Source organism: Eubalaena glacialis, chromosome 4 (genome assembly GCF_028564815.1).
Source record: "Eubalaena glacialis isolate mEubGla1 chromosome 4, mEubGla1.1.hap2.+ XY, whole genome shotgun sequence".
Taxonomy (NCBI): Eukaryota; Metazoa; Chordata; class Mammalia; order Artiodactyla; family Balaenidae; genus Eubalaena; species Eubalaena glacialis.
Window position 1 is genome coordinate 177,054,676 of NC_083719.1, and position 20,914 is coordinate 177,075,589.

Consider the following 20,914-nt stretch of genomic DNA (forward strand, 5'->3'; position numbering starts at 1 on the left):
GAGGCCTCCTTTCCTGGCCTTTTATTAAAAATCACCACCTCCCAAATCCACTTCCTGCATCCCCATGACTTTTGTCTGCTTTATTTTTCTCTGTAGCACTTCTCACATCAAATATTTTATCTGTTTTGTTTATTATCTGTCTCCATTGGAATTGACAGCTTCCTGAGGTAGGGATTTTTGTCTGAAGCTTCTTCAAAACCCACCACACACATACAGTTACACAGATACAAACATGATTCAAACTTCCTACTGGGTGCTATCGGCCACTCACACTTTAGTAAGAACACAAGCTAGGATTTTCTTAAAAGCAGTGACCTGAGCCCCTGGCCTACCTTCTCTCCCTCCCCTCAGTGCCCAGAGTCCAGCCAAGTCAGATTGAAAGTCTTTATTATCTTTCTTCTCAAATATAAAATCACTCTCTCCCCTGGCAGCTCACTAAAATCAAGAATAAGAATCACATTGCTAAAAAGAATAGCCTCCCCATTCCTGCCTCCCGCCTCATCCTGCACTCTCGTCCCACCTGGGAGAGAAAAGGGCAGACACTGTGACTTCAAGGCTCTCAAGCAACTGGCTGAGGCATAATGCTGGGCCCCATGTGAGTCAGGGGAATCCAGGGTGGATTAAGCCCTGATTGGCTGGGCAGGTGGCAGGATCCTGAGATCCATCAGTGCTTGTCAGTGGGGCGCATGTTCAGGGGCGCTAGGCGTCCCAGGGGTCCGCGGCGAGCGTTGGTGGCCAGCCGCTGCTGTGCCAGGAATGACTGGGCATGGGCAGGTGCCCACTCTTCCCCGGCTCGCTGCTGCAGAGCCATGCCCTGGAGGGAGGGGCATAGTTGGGGTCAGGTGAGCCCACAGGACCCTCACCCCCACCCAACACTTCAGCCATGGCAACGGTGCACTCACCATATTATACCAGGCACTGATGAGCAGCTTTTCTTCCTGCTCCCGCTGACTTCGACTCTTCTCAAAGTCCATCTGCTAAGGAGGCAATAGTCAAGGACCTGGATATGCTGGGGACAGTGAGAAGGGATACGGACACCCACCTCCAGGTGCCGGATGCGGACGTCCCGCTCCCGGAGCTGTGTCCTCAGGGTGTGGAGTTCCAGAGGAGGCCCCCCAGGTGGCCGCTGCTTGGGTTCCAGGGTCTGTATGACCTAGGGGTTGGGGAAGACACAGCCAGGGTGACCTTGGCCTCACAGGCCGTGGTGTAAAAGCCTGTGACATGATTAGGTATGACAGGTGTGGGGGCAGGAGGCATGAACCAATGGGAGGCAGCAGCCTCAGCAGGAGGCGTGTAGGGCACCCAGCGTCCGCCCTCACCGTGCGCGCCTTGTCCACGTAGCGGCGGTACCGCTCCTCCATGGCCCGCAAGTCCGCGTCCTTCTTCTTCAGGTTGTGCTGCAGCTCCTCGATACGCCGGGCTGCTGGGGGAACAAGGTGGCCCTTCAGCTCTGTGCCAAGCTCGGGGCTCCCTGCACCCAGCCGGCCACCCAGTCCCACTCACTGCTGCTATCGGCAGGGGGCTCTAGCTCCTCGATGTACTCGCGCTTCCGCTGCAGCTCCAGATCTGCCTCATGCAGCTTCTGCCTGCGGGCAGGGGACCGGCAGCAGCAGGCTGAGCTCTGGGCCCATTTCTCGTCTCCTAGTGGTGGCCACAGCCTTCCCAGCCAGCCAGAAGTGTCCCTGCAGACCTCCCTGCCTGACCCCAAGCCTGGGGGCTATGTGCGCTGGCCCCACCATCTCCTCAGCCATCAGAGTCCCAACCCTCCACACCCCTCATCAGGTGGCCCCTGGACCAGCCCTCCCATCTGTCCACTTCTCCCCATTCCACAGCCCACACGCTGGTCCAGGCACCATGATCCCTTGCCAGCCCCCTCTACTCTCAACCCCTCAGTTCCATTCTCTACCCAGCAGCCAGGCATCTTTCTGGAATGCAAATCTCTTATAAAACAAAAGGAAATGCGGGACTTCCCTGGTGGCACAGTGGTTAAGAATCCGCCTGCCAATGCAGGGGACACAGGTTCGAGCCCTGGTCCGGGAAGATCCCACATGCCGCGGAGCAACTAAGACCGTGTGCCACAACTACTGAGCCTGCGCTCTAGAGCCCATGAGCCACAACTACTGAGCCCGTACTCCACAACAAGAGAAGCCACCGCAATGAGAAGCCCACTCACGGCAACAAAGAGTAGCCCCCACTCGCTGCAACTAGAGGAAGCCCGCGTGCAACAACGAAGACCCAACGCAGCCAAAAATAAATTAAAATTTTTTAAAGTTTTTAAAAAAGGAAAGGAAATGCAAGCTAATACTTTACAGTTCTGCCACCTGTGGCAAAACCCCAAAGATTCCTGTAGGTGAGACTATTATCATGTGTTGGACATGGAACATGGTGTAACATCTAATAGTGAACCTCTGGCTATGTCTACTAAAATTACAAAGGCATGTACCCTGGGAGCCACGCATTCCATTTTTGTGTATATTTGCACACAAGCAAAATGATGCATATATAAGGTTTACTTTGTTACATTGCTTGAAATTGCAAATATCTAGAAAGAATGAGTTAAACACATTATGGTATTACAAAAAATGTTATAGGCCAGGCCTTCTGGACCAGAATTCTACAGGAGAGTTAAGCCCTAATGCCTCCAGGTATCCATCCTCTGTAAGGAAATAACTTTCTGTGTTCTGGGTCGGCATTAGCTTCATTGCATCCTTGGCAGAACTGAGAAAATAGTCACAAAAATAATTTTCTGTAAGTTCTGTAATTTTCTGTAAGTCCTAGTTTCCCTATGGAACCCCAGTTGACAAAGGCTGCTATATTTGAAAAAAAAATAAGAAGGACTCCCTTTATTTATTCCTATGGAGAAATTTCTCCAGTTAACTTGTTAAGTAGGGAAAGCAAAGTGCACATATTACACTACTTTTTGTGTAAATGAGGAATGATAGTAAAAATCTATATTCATATTCATTTGGATCTGCTTTAAAAATTCTGGAAGGATTTCCATAATAAACTAATAGAAATGGGGGTGGAATGGGGCGGAAACTGAGTCAATGAGGGAGGACTGAGAGGTATACCCTTTATTTCTGTATAGCTCGGTATACATTTTGGTTTTTAAACTATAAATGTGATAGCTATTTAAAATAGTTTCTTTCTTTCTTTTTTTTTAATAGTTCCTTTTTTGGGAATTCCCTGGCAGTCCAGGGGTTAGGACTCAGAGCTTTCAGCTTTCACTGCTGTGGGCCCGGGTTCAATCCCCGGTCGGGGAACTAAGATTCCACAAGCCACACAGTGTGGCCAAAAATGAAAAAAACAAAAAAACAACTTACCTTTTTAACAATGCAAAAGTAAAAGGTGACTATTACTTTGTCACACAACCTTGTTGAAATCTCCTCTGTGGCTCCCCATTGTTCCCCCAAAACATTCCATACGCCTTCTCTTAGTCTGTAAGGCCCCACTTGAGCTGACCCTTCAGACTCCCTTTCCTCATCAACAACTCCCCATCGACACCAGCTCCACCCCACACACCTTTGCCCCAGCCTTTCCCCCCACCAAGAGTAGCCCCACTCTGGGACTCACAGATGCTCCTCCAGCTTCCTCTTCAGCAGGGTTGACTGGAGGAGAGAAGCGGCACTGGGTGAGTGAGGGCTCCAGAGGTCCCAACCTCTTCCCAGACTGAGGGTAGGGGGTGCCACCCTGGGCTCAAGGTACTTACAATGGACTTCACGGGGCATCGGGCAGCAGGGGGGAGAGAGAGAAGGGTTATTGGGGGGCACAAAGGAGGGCCAGGCAGGGAGGAGGTGGGCACTCACGTCTTCAGTCTTGCCCCCCTGCTCCTGCAGGGCCTTCTGCAGGTCCTCCACCTGGGCCCGCAGCTCCGACAGCTGCTGCTGGTTCAGCCTGCAGGGGTGGGGTGGCCCACTTAGTGCCTGCGCCCGCCCTCAGCCCCCCTCCAAGCGTGTAAGAGGCCCCCCTCCGCCAGGTGGGTCCTCACCGGTGCTGCATCTCCAGGCCGTGGCGCGCGCGGTTGGCCTCCTCCAGGTGGCGCTGCAGCTCCTCCTGCCGTTCCCGGTCGGCCGCCTCCTGCTGGCACAGGCGCTTGTTCTCCAGCTGAAGCTGCAGGAGCGTCTCCCTGCGGACCGGCAAGGAGTGAGCAGTGCTGGAGATGGGTCACCACTCGGGCCTACCAAGGCTCCAGCAGGGAAACTGGGCAGACGGGGCCAGGAGAGGGATAGAGCCCTGGGGGAAGAGCCCAGCCAGACCCTGCGGTAGGGTTAGAGTACAGGGGACAGCGCCTAGGCGTGGGTGGGCGGAGCGCCGGTGGGGGTGGGGGGCAAAGCGGGAGGAGCCATGAGCTGGGTCTAGGGGTGGCGCCAGGGAAGGGCGGGGCTACAGGAGAGGGTTAGAACACTGAGATGCGGCTGCAGGAAAGTAAGACACTGAAAAGAGAAAAGCTGGGGTGGGAGTTCTTACGGGCAGCGCACAGGGCAGTGAACCTAGCAGGGAATATACTGAGGACAGGGCTGTATCCTGGGGGCAGAACCCCATGTGGGCAGGGCTGGGGCAAAGGATTTTTGCCTGGGGAGTGGAGACAGATGGGTTGGATCTAATTTGTGCCCTGAGGACGGATCCTGAAGAGGTGAGCCACCAATAGGGCTAGAGCCCTGGCCAGGTTAAGAGCAGAATTAGGAGTGAGTGGGCCTAGAAGCCCAGCTAGGACTTGGGAACCAACTTGAGCAGGCCTGGCTAGCGGTAAATACCTGTACTGGGGACGGGGCTGAGGGTGGGCACTGGCAGGCCCCAGTGGGGCCAGAGCTCTGAGTGACCCCAGGATACCTGAGCTCCGCAGGTAGGATCTCGGCTGCTAAGTTTTCCACAGCCGGTGAGGTGGGATCCAGTGAGGGGTCTGGAGAATGCACGAAAAGTCTTCAGGTGGCTGCACAGGGCCTGTCCCCATCCCTAGGATCCTCTTTCCGAGAAGCATCTTTGGGGGCTCAACTTCGGCCAAAAGCCTGACTTGACCCAAACCCCACCCCTGGCATGACAGGGAGCCATGATCCTTGGCCTGGGTTTGCCTTTGCCCCACCCAGAGCCCCGATAGACAGCCCCTGCTTTCTGTCGGCCCATGTCACCTCTTTCCACTCTAGCCTCCCTCCAGCGTGGCCTAGCTCTGTCCCCAACCTAGACAAGCCCTGGGACACTGCCTTTTCTGCCTGCCCTAACAGCACACCAGGCCAGGTAAGGCTCCAGGCCAGCCATCTCCCAGGCCCTGGGATGGGCCTCCAACTCACCGGCTTGGGTCAGCCCTCGAGGCTGCATCTGGGCGCAGCGCAGCTCCTCATTGGCCTCCCGCAGGGAGTCCCGCTCTGCCAGCAGCCGCTGGAGGGACGGGATGCAACAGGCCACTTGAGGCTGGATCGGTCTCCTAGGGTAGGTGTCCCCAACCCCTGGGCCGCGGACCGGTACCAGTCCGCGGCCTGTTAGGAACCGGGCCGCACAGCAGGAGGTGAGCGATAGGCAAGAAAGCGAAGTTTCGTCTGTTACTCCCTATAGCTCCCCATCGCTTGCATTACCGCCCGCCACCCCCAGTCCGTGGAAAAAATATCTTCCACGAAACCGGTTCCTGGTGCCAAAAAGGTTGGGGACCGCTGGGCTTCCCTGGTGGCGCAGTGGTTAAGAATCCAGGGGACACAGGTTCGAGCCCTGGTCCGGGAAGATCCCACATGCTGCGGAGCAACTAAGCCCATGAGCCACAACTACTGAGCCCACGTGCCACAACTACTGAAGCCCATGCGCCTAGAGCCCGTGCTCCGCAACAAGAAAAGCCACCTCAGTGAGAAGCCCACGCACCGCAATGAAGAGTAGCCCCCGCTCACCGCAACTAGAGAAAGCCCGCACAGCAACGAAGACCCAAAGCAGCCAAAAATAAATAAATAAATAAGGTTCCCTTAAAAAAAAAAAATCTTATAAAGGTTGGGGACTGCTGTCCTAGGGAATGGGCTCTGCCATGATGGGCAGGGTGGGGCTTGGGCGGAGGGACCTCAGCCTCACCTCCTTCTCCTTTGACACCAACTCATACTTTTCCTCCAGATTGCGGCACTCGAATAGCCATTTCTCGGCCTTCATGGCCTCCTCCTGCCGCTGGCCCTGCAGTTCCTGAACCTAAACAGAGGAGCGGGGAGAGGACAGCAGGGTGGGAAGGAGGGGCAGAGACTGAGTACAAGGTGAAAGGGCGGGGCCAGAGGGACCAGCTGAGGGAACTTGGAGGAGGAGGCTTAAGAGAAGGGGTGGGGCTTACAAGCCTAGGGAGGAGCTGGCTGGCCTAAAGGGCGTGGCCTCTATATAAAAGATGGGCGCAGACTCTGAGTGGAAGAACTTAGCACCACGCTGAGGGTGAGCTAAAGTCTGCGGCCGGCCAAGAGGAGCTCCCACCCCAGTCCAGGTCCAGACCCCCGCCCGTACCTGCCGCCGCTGCGCCTCTAGCTGGGCGCGCAGGGAGCCGGCCCGGCGCAGCTCTTCCTCCAGCTGCCGCGTGCGCTCGGCGTGGCCGGCGTTGCGCTCCTCCAGCTGCCGCACCTGCCGCCGCAGCTCCCGCAGCTCGCCCAGGCGGCGCCGGCAGCTGCTCAGCGTGGCCTCCAGCTGCCCTGCGCGTTCTGAGGACTGCCTGGGGGCGGGGGCAAGTGGGAAGAGGAGGCGGGGGTCTGAGGTCAAGGGTTCAGCCTGGATGCCAGGCCCTCAGGGCAGGGGAAGGTGTCAGGTCAGCCTTGGGGCATTTGGGTTCAAGGTGATGGGTCATGAGGGTCAGGGGTCAGCGGGGCCTGGTGGTGTTGGGGGAATCATTAGGGAGCATAAAGGGAGCCCTAAACATCAATGGTTAGCCCAGGGTCAAAATCAGAATCTGGGGGACACAAAAATGACTGTGGGGTTACAGGGGGAATGATGGGGCCCAGAGGGTCTGAGGAGCCCCCATGGACACTTTGGGGTCATGATGTAGCTGTGGGCCTAACAAGGGTATTGTGGGTGCAGGGGCCGTGGTGGGGTCATGGGGGATCTTGAGGCAGAGCACTGTGGGGCTCTTGAAGGTATGGTAGGGGCTCATTAGGCACTTTAACATTACAGGGATGCCATGGGGGTCACAGGGGAGCCCTTTGAGGCAACAGAAGGCACAGTGAGGTTGAGGGGTGGGTGCTATGGGGGCCTACCAAGCACTCTGTGCTTGCAGGGATGCTGTGGAGTCATAAGAAGGTACAGTCATGTGATGGGGGGACAGAGGGGTCACCAGGGGCAAAGTTATTGCATTATGGGGTCCTGGAGGGCACCATGGGATGCTGGGGCACGATGGGACCCAGAATGGTGCAGTGGGGTCTGGGGAGCATTATGACCCCTAGGCTTGCTGGGGTCATAGGGATCCTATAAGGCAGCGGTCCCCAAACTTTCTGGCACCAGGGACCGGTTTCATGGAAGACAATATTTCCACGGACCGGCGGGGGGTAGGGGGATAGTTCAGGCAGTAATGCGAGCAATGGGGAGCGATGGGGAGCGGCAGATGAAGCTTCGCTCGCTCGCCCGCTGCTCACCTCCTGCTGTGTGGCCCGGTTCCTAACAGGCCGCGGACCGGAACCAGTCCGCAGCCCAGGGGTTTGCGACCCCTGCTATAAGTTATGTGGGATACAATGTGGGATAACAGGAGGACACTGTGGGGTCCTGGGGGGCACCATGGATCCAGGGAGTTTGGTGTTGTCCAGAGGACATGGTGGATTCCAGGATAGTGCAGTAGGGTTCAGGATGGTATTGTGGAGGCAACAGGGCATTGTGGGTGCCCACTAGGAATTTGGGGGTTACAGAGATACTATGGCATCAGAGGGGCACTCTGGCAATGGGGGTGTGTGGTGGGGACCTGCCACTCACCGAAGTTCATCCATCTCATCCTTCAGGGCCTGTGCCTCCTGGGCCAGGCTGGTGAGCTCCTGGTTCCGCTGCTGCAGCTCAGCGACCTCCCGCTCCAGCTCAGCACAGCGCATGCGCTCGTCCTCCCTGCCGCTCTCCAGCCTGGGGGATGGGGGAAGCATCACATGAAGGGACTGTGCCTGCCCCAGTCCCCTGGCCTGCTGGCCCTGTCCCCAACTGACCATACCTGAAGTTCTCTTCCTGCAGCTGTTCCAGCTGGGACTGCAGCAGCAGCAGCTTCTTGGCGGTGAGGCCGGTGGCGCCCTCACCCTCGGACCGGCCCACCCGCTCCCTCAGCACCTCATTTTCCTGAACCAAGCTCTGCTTCTCCTCTGACAGGAGTACCAGCTGTGGGCAGGGCATACAGACGAGCCGGAGCTGGGAGGGGGGCTATGCCGGCGGCCCTGCCCTGGGAGCACCTGTGGACCCCCACCTCGGCCCCACCTGCCGCTCCAGGTCCAGACAGCGCTGCCGCAGCTCGTCACCCTCATCAGCCTCCTCGCTCAGGAAGTAGTACCTGCGGGACTGATGAGAGGAATGGAGGGGGGAGGGTGGGGAGAGACAAGAAACTCAGGGATCCAGGGGAGGAAAATGGGGAAACGGAGGATGGGAACTTCAGGGACAGAGAGGAGGGAGCTGAGAAACACTCAAGATCTAAGAAGAGAAGGCTGGGACCTGAGGGGACTGGAGAAAAGGCAATTCAGGAACCCTGGGGACCTGGCAAGGGAAGAGGATAGGACCCTGGAGGATGGGAGTGGTTTACAGGCTTAAGGGCAAGCCCTTGCTCCTTAGGTAGCCCTGAAAATCAGTATTGGGGTTGGACCTTTAACAAGGTCCCCACCCCTTACCTGGCTATCAAAGTTCCCATATGTTTCCGGTGACAGGGAGTCAGAGGTGTCTTTGGTCATGAGCTGGAGGGGGGGGGGTGCAGTGGGAGGACATTGAGATGAGCTGGGCCCTCTGAGGGCAGCCTCCAAGGCTTCTACAATCCAGCCTAAGAACTACTCCATCCTCCTGTCCCCAAAGCCAGTCCTTCCCAATAACCCCAGCCCAGAGGCTGCCCTATGTGTCCAGCACGCAGGGAGTCCTGGTCCTTCCCCCCTCGCTGGCCACCTGGCCACACTGCGCAGCTTGTGGGATCCTAGTTCTCCAACCAGGGATTGAACCCGGGCCACAGCAGTGAAAGCGCTGAGTCCTAACCACTGGACCACCAGGGAATTCCGAGGCCTGGACCTTTTAGTGTGCTAGGTTGTGACTTAGAGCTGGGGGGCGCTGGCAGACACATGGGACAGGGAAATCTGGCCAGCTGAGTTCCAGACAGAGCCCAGACCTTACCAGGGCAGAGCCTGTGCCCAGCTGCTTTGGAGATGTCCCCTCCCCTGAAGCTCCTCGCTACAGTGGGCATCCCCACCTACCTCCTGGATGGCTTCCATCACCACATGCTGAACTGATTCCTCTAGCGTCATGATTCTCTGGATGTGCTCTGGGGGTCAAGGTGGGGGAGACTGAGATGGGGGGTGGAAGGGCAAGAAGTGTTTCCTAAGGTCTTCCCCTAGGGACCCCCTAACCTCCCATACCCTGCTTCTTTTCGCAACTGATAGCACAGCCCAGCACTAGCTGAAGCAGCTTGCCAAGCTCTTCTGGGTCTGAGAACTCGCCAATGAGGCTCACATCTGGAAGGTGCTGCTCCAAAATGGGATGCCCCAGGACCTGAGGATGGGAGGAGGAAGGGGTATCAGGGGCTCACGGATCCCCGCTCCTCCCAACCCAACCCCCTAAATCCCTTTACAGTTACTCACATCCTGGGAGTACTCCACCAGGCTCTGTAAGATTGTCTTCAGATTGTTGACCTGGGGAGGGGCAAGGAGTTGTGTCCAGGGTCCCAAATCCCCCCAGAAGGGGCCAGGCAGCCCCCACCCTGAATCTGTCTAGCCCATTCTTTTTTTCTCTGTCTCGCCTCCCAATCCCTGGTCATCTCATCCTGTTTAGCCCCATTCTCTGTCTGTATGTCCCCTCTCCTAGGAGTGACCTGTCTGGCTGCCTGCCCTTCTTACCCACCTGCCCATCTTGTTCACGTGTCCCCAGAATCCAGTCACTCCTCACCACCTGCCCCACTACACTTTGACCCTAGCCATCATCTCTCACCTGAATTATTGCACCAGCTTCCACTCTTGCTGCCTACCCCTCCATTTCTCTACAAGCATCCAGAGGGAGCTTTTTAAAGCCCAAGCCAGGTTTGTGTCTTTCCTCTACTAAAATCCTTCCTTGACTTTACACAGCACTTAAAATAGAATCTATCTTCCCTGCTCCAGCCTGCCAAACCCTTGATGATCTCATCTACCATTCCTGCCCCCTTGCTTTCTGTTCTGACCCCCCTGCCATTCCTCGATCACACCAAGCTTATTTCCAACTCAGGGCCTTTGCATTTGTTGCTCCCTATGTCTGGAATACTATTCCTCCAAATCTTACATGGAGATCACCCCATCTGGAGTAACCACCCACCCACTCTCAGTTGCTCTCTCTCATGGCCCAGCTTTTATTGTCTTCATAGAACTAATTGCCATTGGAAGTCAATGTTAATGCTTGTGTATGCAGGTTGTTGTCTGTGTTATTCCTTGCTGCACACCCAGGCCTGATTAATAGAAGAATGAAGGAACAAATACATAGTTGGCTGGTCACCATACATCTGTCTCTCTTCCTGTCCAGATCTGTTTGTCCATCACCCAGGACATGTCTAACTGACCCTTCCCTGATCAACTCTTCACCAGTCTGTCCCCCATTCATGAGTCCACCTGTCACCTTCAACCTCCGGTTGGGACCTGGGTCGTCTGAGATGCCCTGGAGCCATGCCTCGTTGAACCAGGAAGGGTCTCTGGGGGTGAGAAGGTGGGATGAGCTGCTGGGGGACCCTTTTGGGACCCTCCCCCTCAGCCCCACTCACATCTGGTTCAGCACATAGGCTACTGCGAGGCCACTGCTCAGTTCCTGGGGGCTGGTACAGGGGGGCGGTACATGGAACGTCTGCAACTGGTGGGGGAGAGGAAAGTGCAAAAGGCATTGTCAGGGCCTGGGACCACGGAACGACACCCCTTTTACAGACTTTTCCAGTCAGCAGGACCCTCACATGCTGGGTGGGGGCTGGCCTGTTGCTCCAGCAAGCCAGCTCCGTGGGGGAGTGGCTTCTGCTCACCTGGACGGACCGGAGGGGGCGCGGCCTCATTATACCTCTGCCCAACAAACCCCGCGCGACCAGGCGAGGGCAGACCACGAGTCACTTGGTCCTCACAGGCACCACGTGACCAGGCCAGCTCACCTGTGCCCTCGCCCCACATGACCCAGCCACGAAGGGGCGTGGCCTCACCTGCTCTTTACACGCAAACCTGCCACTTGACGGGTCAGGTGCTCAGGCCAGAGTGCAACGGCCTGGCAGGCCGACGACCCCTTCCTCCTCCCTGCCCCAGAACGCAAGGGTGCACAGAGCCAAGGTCGGGGCTACCGGGCGAGAAGAGAGGGCGTACACCTGTCCCTGGCCCCGCCCCCGACCTACCCAGGTGAGCAGAGACCCGCATAGCTCGGCCTTGTCCACGCTCATGGCTCCCGATTGGATTCGACCCCGGCCGCGGAGCCCTGCCACCGCAGCGGCGTCCAGATCCGCCACCAGCGAGCGCCCGCAGCCCCGACCTCCCGCTCGGCCTAGAGCGCCGCCCCGACCCCTAAGCGCAGGCCCCGCCCTGGACACGTGATCTCCTCCCGGCACCAGCTTAGGGCTTCAGACCCGCCATCTTAGATACGGGAAGCATTTGGGCGCTGGCCCTGCCGCTAGGGGTCAGTCTGGGCCAGCCTTGCGCATCCCAAGGGTGGCTTCGCCTCCCCTCCTCCCCGAGCTCTTTTTGGGGTAGCGGAGACTTCACCGTCATTCCTCTTCATCAGAGGCGGAGCTGCCCCACCCTGTTGTACAGGCGCATTCGCGTCCCTTCCCTTCGGCTGAAAGAAATTCTGCTGTCTAGCCACATTATGATCAGAGCCTTTGCGCGGGAGAGGGGCAGGTCATAATATATTCTATGGACTTGGAGGGGGAACACTAAAGGGTTCTTCCCAGTGTAGGTGACTTGATAGTCTTGCCCAGGGGTAGACAAGGGGATTCGGGTCCTAAGTCGACGGCAGGATGGGTCAGTCAGACACATGTCCTGGGTAATGGACAGACTTATTTGCCTAGCCTGGATCCGTCCTCCACTGAGCTTTCCCTGCCCTTTCCCTTCCCTGAGCCCCGCGCCGGGGCCCTCCTCCCTCAGAACGCAGGACGGGGCCGCCCTGGTCGCCACGGCCCACCGGGGGCTCCCAGACCGCAGGAAGGCGGCCTACGGGGGAAAAGGATGGGCCCACTCTGAGACCCCGTCTGGGCAGTGAAGGGGGCTTAAAGGAAAGTGCTAACAATACTAGTTAACAATAAAATCGCAGTCACCATTTATGGGGTGCCTACAAAATGCAGTCTCTGCGCTAAGCGATTTAAACATATAGATGGTTGAAATCTCCACGACTCTAGGTGGCAAGTGCTCTTTAAACTCCCGGTTCGCAGGCGAGGAAACAGAGGTTCTGGGTGGATCCGGCTTTAAGGGAGGGGTAAAGCACCGGACCTCTGACGCCTGAGTTCCCGGGCAGTCCCTCCCCCGCGGAGCGGGCGAGGTAATGAGCAGTAATTAGAGGTTATTAGCTGTACCCAGAGAGAGGGGCTGACTCTGCTTTGGGGGTGGGTCTAGGTCTGAGGGGCGGGGAGCTGCTCCCTCCAACCCAGAGTGTGGCTTCGGCGGCGACCCTGCCCCCGAGCGTGTTGAGCAGGATGACTACAGCTCCCCCCTCCCCCCCACACTCCCCCCCTCCCCGCAGCATCGCAGGAACACAATCACTCTAGCACCAGACTCCAGGTTACAGCCCACTCAGACGCACAACTGCACGCACGCAGGGGCCTTGGAGGCTCGTCTACACACCCACATCCCCTTCCCGAGTTGTTTTCAGCCTCCATCCCCTGGGAGCAGAGTGGAGTGGGGGGAGTAGGGAGGAAGGGGACAAGGGCCAGCAGTGCCGGCTTCCGGACAGGGCTGCCTTACGGCGGCGGGCGTGAGAACAGCCGCCGCTGATTCCCTTATCCCGCACCCACTAAGGAGAGGGTGCTGCCAGTAAGGGGAAGCGGGGCCCCCCTGCCACCAGGCAAAAGTGGAAGGTGAGCCGGAACTATGGCTCTATGGAACCATATGGAACTATGGAACTATGCCAAATATTTGGGAGTGGGGTCCCCAGTACTTGCAAAACCCGCAGGGATCTTGATGTTTAGGAGGAATCTAAATATCCGGAGCATGGACTTGAATTGTTCTAACATTGCCATGATATTATAGGTGTTATAGATGTTCAGGGACCCAAAAGTCCCCAGATTTAAAGGAAGGTCTGGGTGCCCTCACTTTGGGGGAGGAGTCACAACCCTCCATTTGGGGCGGCAAGGAATCTCATGTTTGGGGGGAAAGGGAGCTCCCTACGTTGGCAGGGAAGAGCAGCAATCCCTGTTATGTGACGCAGGGAACCCCACTTTTGGGGGCATCAGTGTGCCTTCAATCCAAAGAGAGGGTCACAAACCTTCATTTTGAAGCAGGGATCCTTTATTTGGGGGAAGGATTCAAACACCCACTTTCGGTGGAGAGAGCCCCAAAGTTTGGGGAATGATCTGGAGGCCTCCATTAAGGACAGGGTGCGGGTCTGGACCAGCAGCCCCCAGCTGGTTTGGGGACCCCACCCCCCTCCTGTCTGTTTCCAGGAACAGCTGGGCCCAGCCTGGGCTGTACTGCTGGGAAGCGGGTGACTCAACCCCTCCCTGCGGCCACAGCTGGACCCCCGCCCGCCCCCTCCGGCCTTCACATCTGGGCAGAGACCCAGTCATGAGAGCTGGGATGGAGACCCTAGGTTCACGCATTTGGAGATGGTGCCCCTCCCCCCCGGGGCTGACCACAAGCTCAGGGTGGACACCATGCCCCATACCATGAGGGGCTCTGGCAAGCTTTCTGCTCTCCAGACACTGACATTCCACCAGGACTCCCATCCTGACCCCCTCCCCGGGTCTGTATATGTGTCTCTGAGTCCATGTGAAGTGTGTTCACATCTATGTAGGTGTGAGATGGTGGGTCTGTGATTGTGTGTGCACAGGCCTATGTGTCTGCATCTACCTGTGTCTTGGGGCCCTGGGAATTTACCCAACAGGCTATGTGTGTGTGATTTGGTGGTTTTGGGGGGGTGCTGTCAGGGACTAGGGCACATGCTTCTCTTTATGGGACCTTGCTGTGTGTCTATATCCCTAGGTCATTCTTTGTGTGAGAAGTGAATGTATGACAATCAGTACTTCAGTATGGATTTAGGTTGTATTTCTGTGATCGTGCCCTACTTTCTCTCCATCATGTGTTTTTCTGTGATAGCATGAGCCTGTCATGTTTGTCCTTGGTTTGTCCATGTCCCCGAGACAATCTGGTGTCCCTGTGTGTGGCCTTGTGGGTTTGTGTCTGTGACCCTACTTTACTTCATGTGCCCTATTTGTGATGTCTGCGTGACAGCATGACCGTCGTGTGTCCGTCCCCAGCATGTGTCTCTGTGCCTCTACAATCTCCATGTGAGAGGAGTGGCTGTGTGACAACTGGAGTCCTGAGGTCCAAGACTTTTATCTGTGTCTTACTTTGTCTTGATGGTGTGGCTTTATCGGAGTGTCTGTATATGCCACCTATCTGTGTATGAAGATGGCCCTACCACAAACGGTGTGTGACAGTGTGACCCTGACCACGTTCGCTGCGGGGCTGGCTGGACTAGTGAATGTTTGTGCCAACGTGTGGCAGGTGTATCCTGTGTCCGTGTGACACTGTGGATCTGAGAGTTTGTGACCTTGTGTGTGTGTGGGGGGGGGGGTGTCAAAGTCACACAAGACAGCGTGAGGAGGCGGTGATGTGCTGGGGGGGGCGTCAAGCGCCCGGAGTCCTGCCACTCTCGGCCCCTCCCGGCGCTGCGGGGGCGCGTGCGTCGTGCGTGACGTGAGGTGCGTCGTGCGTGACGTGAGGCACGACGGGGGTCGCTGCGTGCGTGGAGCCAGACGCGATCGTGCGTGCGAGCGCGGGGGGATGGGCTATCTGCGTGCGTGCGTGCGTGGGCGGCCGCGGGGGTTAGGCGCGTGGGGGAACGCGGAGCACAGCCCCACCCCGCCGGGGACTTTGGGCGCGGGTGAAACTCGGGAGGGGGGCTGCCGTTAACCCCTTCCTGCCCGACCTGAAACTTGTGGCCCCTCGATAGAGCGCGCGGGGGCTTCCCCAGCGCGCGGGGACCGTCCCTGCCGAGGGAGGAACCCCGCCATTGAGCTGAGAGACCCCCCAGTTACCATGGGAACCGGAGCTTCCCGCGCGGCCGGGCGCGTGCTTCCTCCCCCCTCCCGCTCTTCCTCCAGCTCCGTATTCCACCGACAATGCGCTCCCCGCTCCTAGCCTCCTGGTCTCCGGGGAAGGGGCTGGGGTCAGCGAGGCCCTGGCGTGCGTGACTCAGGCCAGCTTGAGGGTCCCCTGGCCGCAGCCGACCTCGCTCCCCCTTCTCCACCCCATGACTCACCCCTCGCGGCTTTCCCCTTGTGTGACTCAAGCCCTTGGGGAGGGGGCTGCGGACTCTGAGACCCCCTCCAGGCAGTGGGGGGCTGAGAACCAAGTACTGGGGGCCTAGAGCTTAAGGGGTGGGGCTCTCCCTCCAGCGAGGGTAGGTGTCTGGTGTCTTCCCTTAGACATCCCTTGCCAAGGTCACTAGAGCCATTTCCCCCACCCCTGAATTGGCAGTACCTACCCCCCAACCCTCCAGGAACCCAGCCCCCAGCCCCTCCCCCATAGCCCACAGGAAGTTTTTGCAGAGCCCATCGGCGATGAAACGGTTAAAGCCGTTTTCTTATTCATTTCATCCAGGGGCCCCTTTTGACTCAGAGCAAGCCAGGCGCCCCCTTGAGCCGGGCCTCGTGGGGGCCTGGGTTCATACTCCACCCCACATGTACCATTTTTAGAGAGGGGAGGGAAGGCTGTTGGTGAGCTGGCTGGGGGTCTTGGGTAGCATACAGGGTTGGGTTCAAATCCTGCCTCTGCCCTCATTGCTCTCTGGGTCTCGGTTTCCCCATCTGAAAATGGGGAATAATTATGACCCGCTTATTGTGGCGTTGTGGGATTAGGTGAATAATAGATGGGACGCTTTGTTCCCAGAGCTGGGCAGAGGAGCAGGGAGGGAGTTTGGCCGGTAGAAGGACCCAGGCTCCTCCTGTCTCTCAGGCCTGGGTGTCAGGGTGACCAGCAGAAGCGAGTCCTTGTGGGGCGCGCCATGCCCCACCCAGGCGCTCTGAGGCCATGGGGTTCATCCCGTCCACCCCCTGCCCGTGGCAGGCACCCAGGAAGTGAGAGGCGGGGCAGGAATGAGGCGGAACCTGTTGGGCCCGTCGCCTCCCCACCCCTCACCCTCATTCCGGGGCCCTGGCATGCCCCCCCCCCCACGTTGCGGCCCCACCCCCACCGCCCTGGACGCCTGGGTCCTGACCCGACGGTGGCCCAAGGGAGGGGATGTCGGCGGAGACAGAGTCTCGGGAACATCCTGTGGACTGCTGGCTGTGGACTGCTGGCTGGACAGACCGGAGGGTCAGCCCCTCCCCGGGCAGGGCAGAAATCGGCTGGGGGCAGAGTAAACATGGCCCAGTGTGGCCAGACTTGGGGGGGGCGGCAAGGAGTGTACACATACACAGTCACACACACAAAACCCGTGTCACCCTGGCCACAGAGAGACTACCAACTGGGGACACACTGACAGGGTCAGACACAAATCTGGGCAAGACGGCTGTCAAACAGACACAGTGACAGGGCAGACTTAAGAGGAAGACTGAAATGCTGCCAAACACACAAAGACACCGACAGGCCAGAAGCATAAAGGCAGGGAGTGAGTGACACAGATAAATCAACTCAGCATACAGGCAAGATGGACACACTGACAGACACAAATACAGAAGGACATTGACATTCTGGTGAGAAGCACACAGCCTGGCAGACAGTGGCATGCTCACAGGCACTCTGAGACAAATGTGACAGGCCAGAAACACACAGGCAGGACGGACACACAGAACTGTGTGTCAGACACAGACGGGCAATACATGCATGTGGATAGACTCAGAGAGAAGGGACAGTCACTTTCAGTGCAGGCTCCCCGAGAGCTGCACAAGAGATGTTCAGACACAGTGTCAGATCCTGACACACGAGAAAGCAACACAGGCGCGCACACACACACATGAACACACACTAGCAAGATCACCAACTCAAAAAGATACTCAGAGGCAAGAGAGACATACATAAACCTATGGGAGATGGACATACATAAACCTATGGGGAAGGACACATACAGACCATAACAGAATCCCCCCACCTCCCGCCACAGTTGCACACACACTCAGAGATGCTCTGAGGACATCAGAAGTCAGCCTTACAGATACACACTACCTCACCGATAACACACACGTCAGACCCTCCGACAGATTGGGCAGATGTAAGCAGACAGACTGACAGTCACACACATGGTCTAGCCAGACAGTCACACCCAACAGCAGAGAAGCATTGACAGGCCACAGTCAGACATTAACTAACACACTGGCACAGAGACACCGTGACAGAACCTGTTGGCTAACACACACACACACACACACACACACACACACACACCAGCCACAGAGCCCACATAGACACACACATATAGACGAGCCACAGACACACACCAGCCACAGACCTCACACTCACAGACCTCACACAGGCAAGCCATGGACCTCACACACACACACACACACAGACACACCAGGCATGAATAGGTTAGCCATATGAACTCCAAAACAACCTACATTCATGTATATAGGCCAGCCACATGCAACCTATTTCATAGACCATACACATACGCACACACACACTCCCCCCCCCAAAGCAGGCAGGTCCTACACACCCCTGCAGTGTTGGGCCAACACACAGACACATGCCCTGAGAAGACAGGCCTCACACACACTCTCACACGTCCTGACAGGCCAGCCACACACTATCCCACAGCCAACCAGACACACACGTGCCCCTGGACCATGCTGCGGGGCTCTGGGCTTCCCAGCCAGTCTCTACCCCCACCCAGAGATCCTGGTGCTTCCTCTCTCCAACCACCTCCCCCCCGACGCCACCCCCCCGGCCTGCTGTTTGTCACTTCCCCTAGGAGGCCCAGCTCAGCAGCCTCAGTCCCTGGTGGGGTGTGGGCCTGTTTTCTCAGCACATCCCCCGTAAATGGGGCACCTGGGATCTCAGCCATGCTCAGGCCCCCCAAGACCTCGCCAGCAGTGGGGGGCACAGGAACAGCTTTGTGGGAAACTCCCCTCATGCCCAGCTGAGTCAGCCTGAGGAGACAGACTCTCCTTCCTGCTTCCAAGAAAACCGAGCAGCTTCCTCTCCAGGAGAGGGGTGAGGGACCCCCCAGACCACAGAGGTGGGGGAGGGGAGTGACTGGAAAGCCAGGGGCTCCTGGGGGAGGGCCTCCGTGGTCCTCAGCCTCTTCCTGCCAGCTGTCTGTCCACACCCAGGGGCAGGGACGAGGGAGTCTGGGTGCTATGACTTGCGGGTTCTCGTCCTGGCCTGCCCACTGGCTGACTCACAGGCAGCCCCCAGCCCAGTTTCCTGGTGAGGGCCCTGCCGGCCAGTGGGCCACGGGGGAGGGGGGTCGCCAGGCTATTTATAAGAAGGAGAAGTCCCTCCTGCCAAGGCCAAAAGCCCCAGAGAGACCTGTAGGTGGGGGTGGGCGAACTTCCTCCTTATCCAGTCCTCCAGGCCCCGGGCCCCTGGGCATGAGGGAAGCCTGGGCACAGACACCTCAGCCAGATGCTGGTCTGCAGCCCAGGGCCTGGGCAGTACCCAGATGCTAGTCTGGGCACCCAGGGCAGACGGAGGAGGGGGCTATCCTCACACCCTCCTCACAGGGATGGCCGGCCTTGGCGCCAGTGGGGCGGCATGAGGTGGTGGCACCCAGGCTAGAAGGGTGAAACTGGCAGGGGCTTGGAACCGGCTGTACCAGCTTAGCTGGGCCCCCGCCCTCCCTCACTGGCCCAATCCCCACCCCCTGGTCAAACACCCGTGCAGAGAGCATGCTGGCCTGCCCCCAAACACACCAGCAGCCCTCTGCCCTGTGCCCAAGCCCGGATAAATGAGACCCTTCATGAAAGGGGCTGCAGAGCTTGGCATACAGTTGGCACTGCATAAATGCCTCTCTGATTGTCATTATCCACATAAAAAGTGGCTAATGCTCTGGAGCCAGACAGCTCAGGTTCTAGGTCAACTCCAGTGCTTATAGCTGTGGGATATCAGGCAAGTTCCTTACCTTCCTGTGCCTAAGTTTTCTAGTCTGTTAAATGGGGCTACAAATAGCATGCATTTTGCTGGGTTGTTGGAAGCAGGCAGTGAGTTATTCTATGTAAACCACTTAGAAGAGTGCCTGGCCCATGGTAAGAGCCATATAAGTGTTAGCTACTAAAATAATAATTATTATTTCTCAGTCTGTCTGCCTATCTTAAGGGTCTCTGACTCGTGCTGTCTGCATGACTCTAACCCTGCATCCCTCCCTGCCCTGACCCCCACCCCCCATACATCCACTTTTCCTTGCTGGGTCCTTGGCCTCCATCTCTACCCTTACTGGGCCAGTCTCACCTCTCTCCAGGACTCCCCTGGCATGGCCAGCCTCAGCACTGGTCAGGGCTGACTCACTGTGGCCTCCTGGCCCGTGGGACCAGCAGGTTGGCTTCCTGATATGCTGCCCTCCAGCCAGGCCTGCCCAGCCCCCCGACGTTGCCCGCTGCGCCCCCGCAGGGCCCAGCCAGATGTCAGCTGCAGTTATTAGCATGGGCAGGAGACACAGGCCTGGCAGCTTGCCTGCCAGACTCAGCGGCCACTGGAATCTCCCTTGAGCCTGCGGCGGGGGAGGGGAGCAGTTCAAGCAAGGGAGGAGGAGAGGGGGTACCCAGGGATCACAAGGACCCTCCAAAGATGGGGACACCCCCAGCTTCTCCTGGGACCTTCCTCCCCAAAGCCACTGCTCTGCTGGACTTCCCCCAGCCCCCACAGAGCTCAGTTTCTCTTTTGCCTCTTTCGTTTTCCTTCTCTCCTCCACACTTGGTGAGCTCTGCGCTTGCCCTACAAAGTCTGGCTAGCCCCTCTCCCTCAGCCTCTCTCCCTCAGCCTCTCTCTACCCTAAAGAAACTTCCATGCTCCCAAAAGACAGAGGCCTCACACTCTCTCTGAGTGAGAGAGAGAGACTGAGCTCACCTCTGGTTCTAGTGGCTCACAGCCTATCTGCTTGGAAGTCCCACCTTAAGTCTAACTGGAAGCCTCACCATCTAAACCTTCACCCATTCCTGGGGAAGGGGCTCTGGAGGGGTTCCCTCAGATGAGGGAGACACCTCAGATGAGGGAAAGGATCCCCCTTTTAGGTATTCTGGATGGTGAGGCGACCCGCACACTGAAACAGGAGTAGGGCCCGTCACCCACATGAGTGAAGGTGGGGACACCCCAGCCCCTAGGGATGTATGGGGGGAGGGGCCCCAGACCTCCTGGCAGAAAGTAAGGGCACCCAGCTCGAGGTAGGAGGCAGCCGTGCCAGCCCGCCCAGGCACCGGGGTCGCCTCGAGGCACTGACCCGCCCCTTCCACGCCCGTCGGGCCGGGGGCGAAGTCCGACCCAGGCCCGCGGGCAGGCGGGGACCTGCCAGGCTGGGTCGAGTCGGGAAGGGCCTGGCAGGACGCGGCCCCAGAGCGGCTGGGTGGGGCCGGGCCAGGCGGCTGGGGCTGGTCGGGACTAGCCGTCCTGGGGCCCTGGCGCGCCCTGGGACCTGGCAGATCGGGGCAGCCAGCTCCTGGCCGGGGCTCCGGGACAGC

The 20,914-nt window shown here is 58.0% G+C and overlaps 1 protein-coding gene across 6 annotated transcripts; it reads right to left on the bottom strand.

Moving 5' to 3' along the window:
- Positions 1–216: 216 nt before the first annotated feature.
- HOOK2 (hook microtubule tethering protein 2) lies at positions 217–11,635 on the bottom strand. 6 transcript variants are annotated; one of them, XM_061190338.1, is made up of 22 exons: positions 11,489–11,635; positions 10,883–10,968; positions 10,741–10,813; positions 9,741–9,791; positions 9,519–9,651; positions 9,357–9,424; positions 8,790–8,852; positions 8,386–8,466; positions 8,129–8,289; positions 7,903–8,043; positions 6,457–6,658; positions 6,046–6,156; positions 5,286–5,373; positions 4,831–4,900; positions 3,989–4,126; positions 3,807–3,894; positions 3,574–3,608; positions 1,504–1,586; positions 1,320–1,420; positions 1,043–1,153; positions 903–977; positions 219–814 (listed from the first exon to the last, which is right to left on the bottom strand). In XM_061190338.1, exons 1-22 carry the CDS (start codon positions 11,531–11,533, stop codon positions 665–667), a joined length of 2,154 nt encoding a protein of 717 aa, XP_061046321.1. In that variant the 5' UTR covers positions 11,534–11,635; the 3' UTR covers positions 219–664. The 6 variants fall into 6 exon arrangements, with proteins under 6 accessions (XP_061046324.1, XP_061046322.1, XP_061046323.1 ...); XM_061190336.1 differs by having other exon boundaries at positions 220–814; positions 1,320–1,423; XM_061190337.1 differs by having other exon boundaries at positions 355–814; positions 903–974; positions 1,320–1,423.
- Positions 11,636–20,914: the final 9,279 nt, after the last annotated feature.

Coding starts and splice junctions, on each gene's coding strand:
- HOOK2 (XM_061190341.1), bottom strand. CDS start 11,533: ATGAGCGTGGACAAGGCCGAGCTATGCGGGTCTCTGCTCACCTGG. Junction 8,853..9,356: donor TGATGGAAGCCATCCAGGAG/GTAGGTGGGGAT, acceptor CCCCCCCTCCAG/CTCATGACCAAAGACACCTC. Junction 5,374..6,045: donor TGGTGTCAAAGGAGAAGGAG/GTGAGGCTGAGG, acceptor CCGTCCCTCCAG/CGGCTGCTGGCAGAGCGGGA.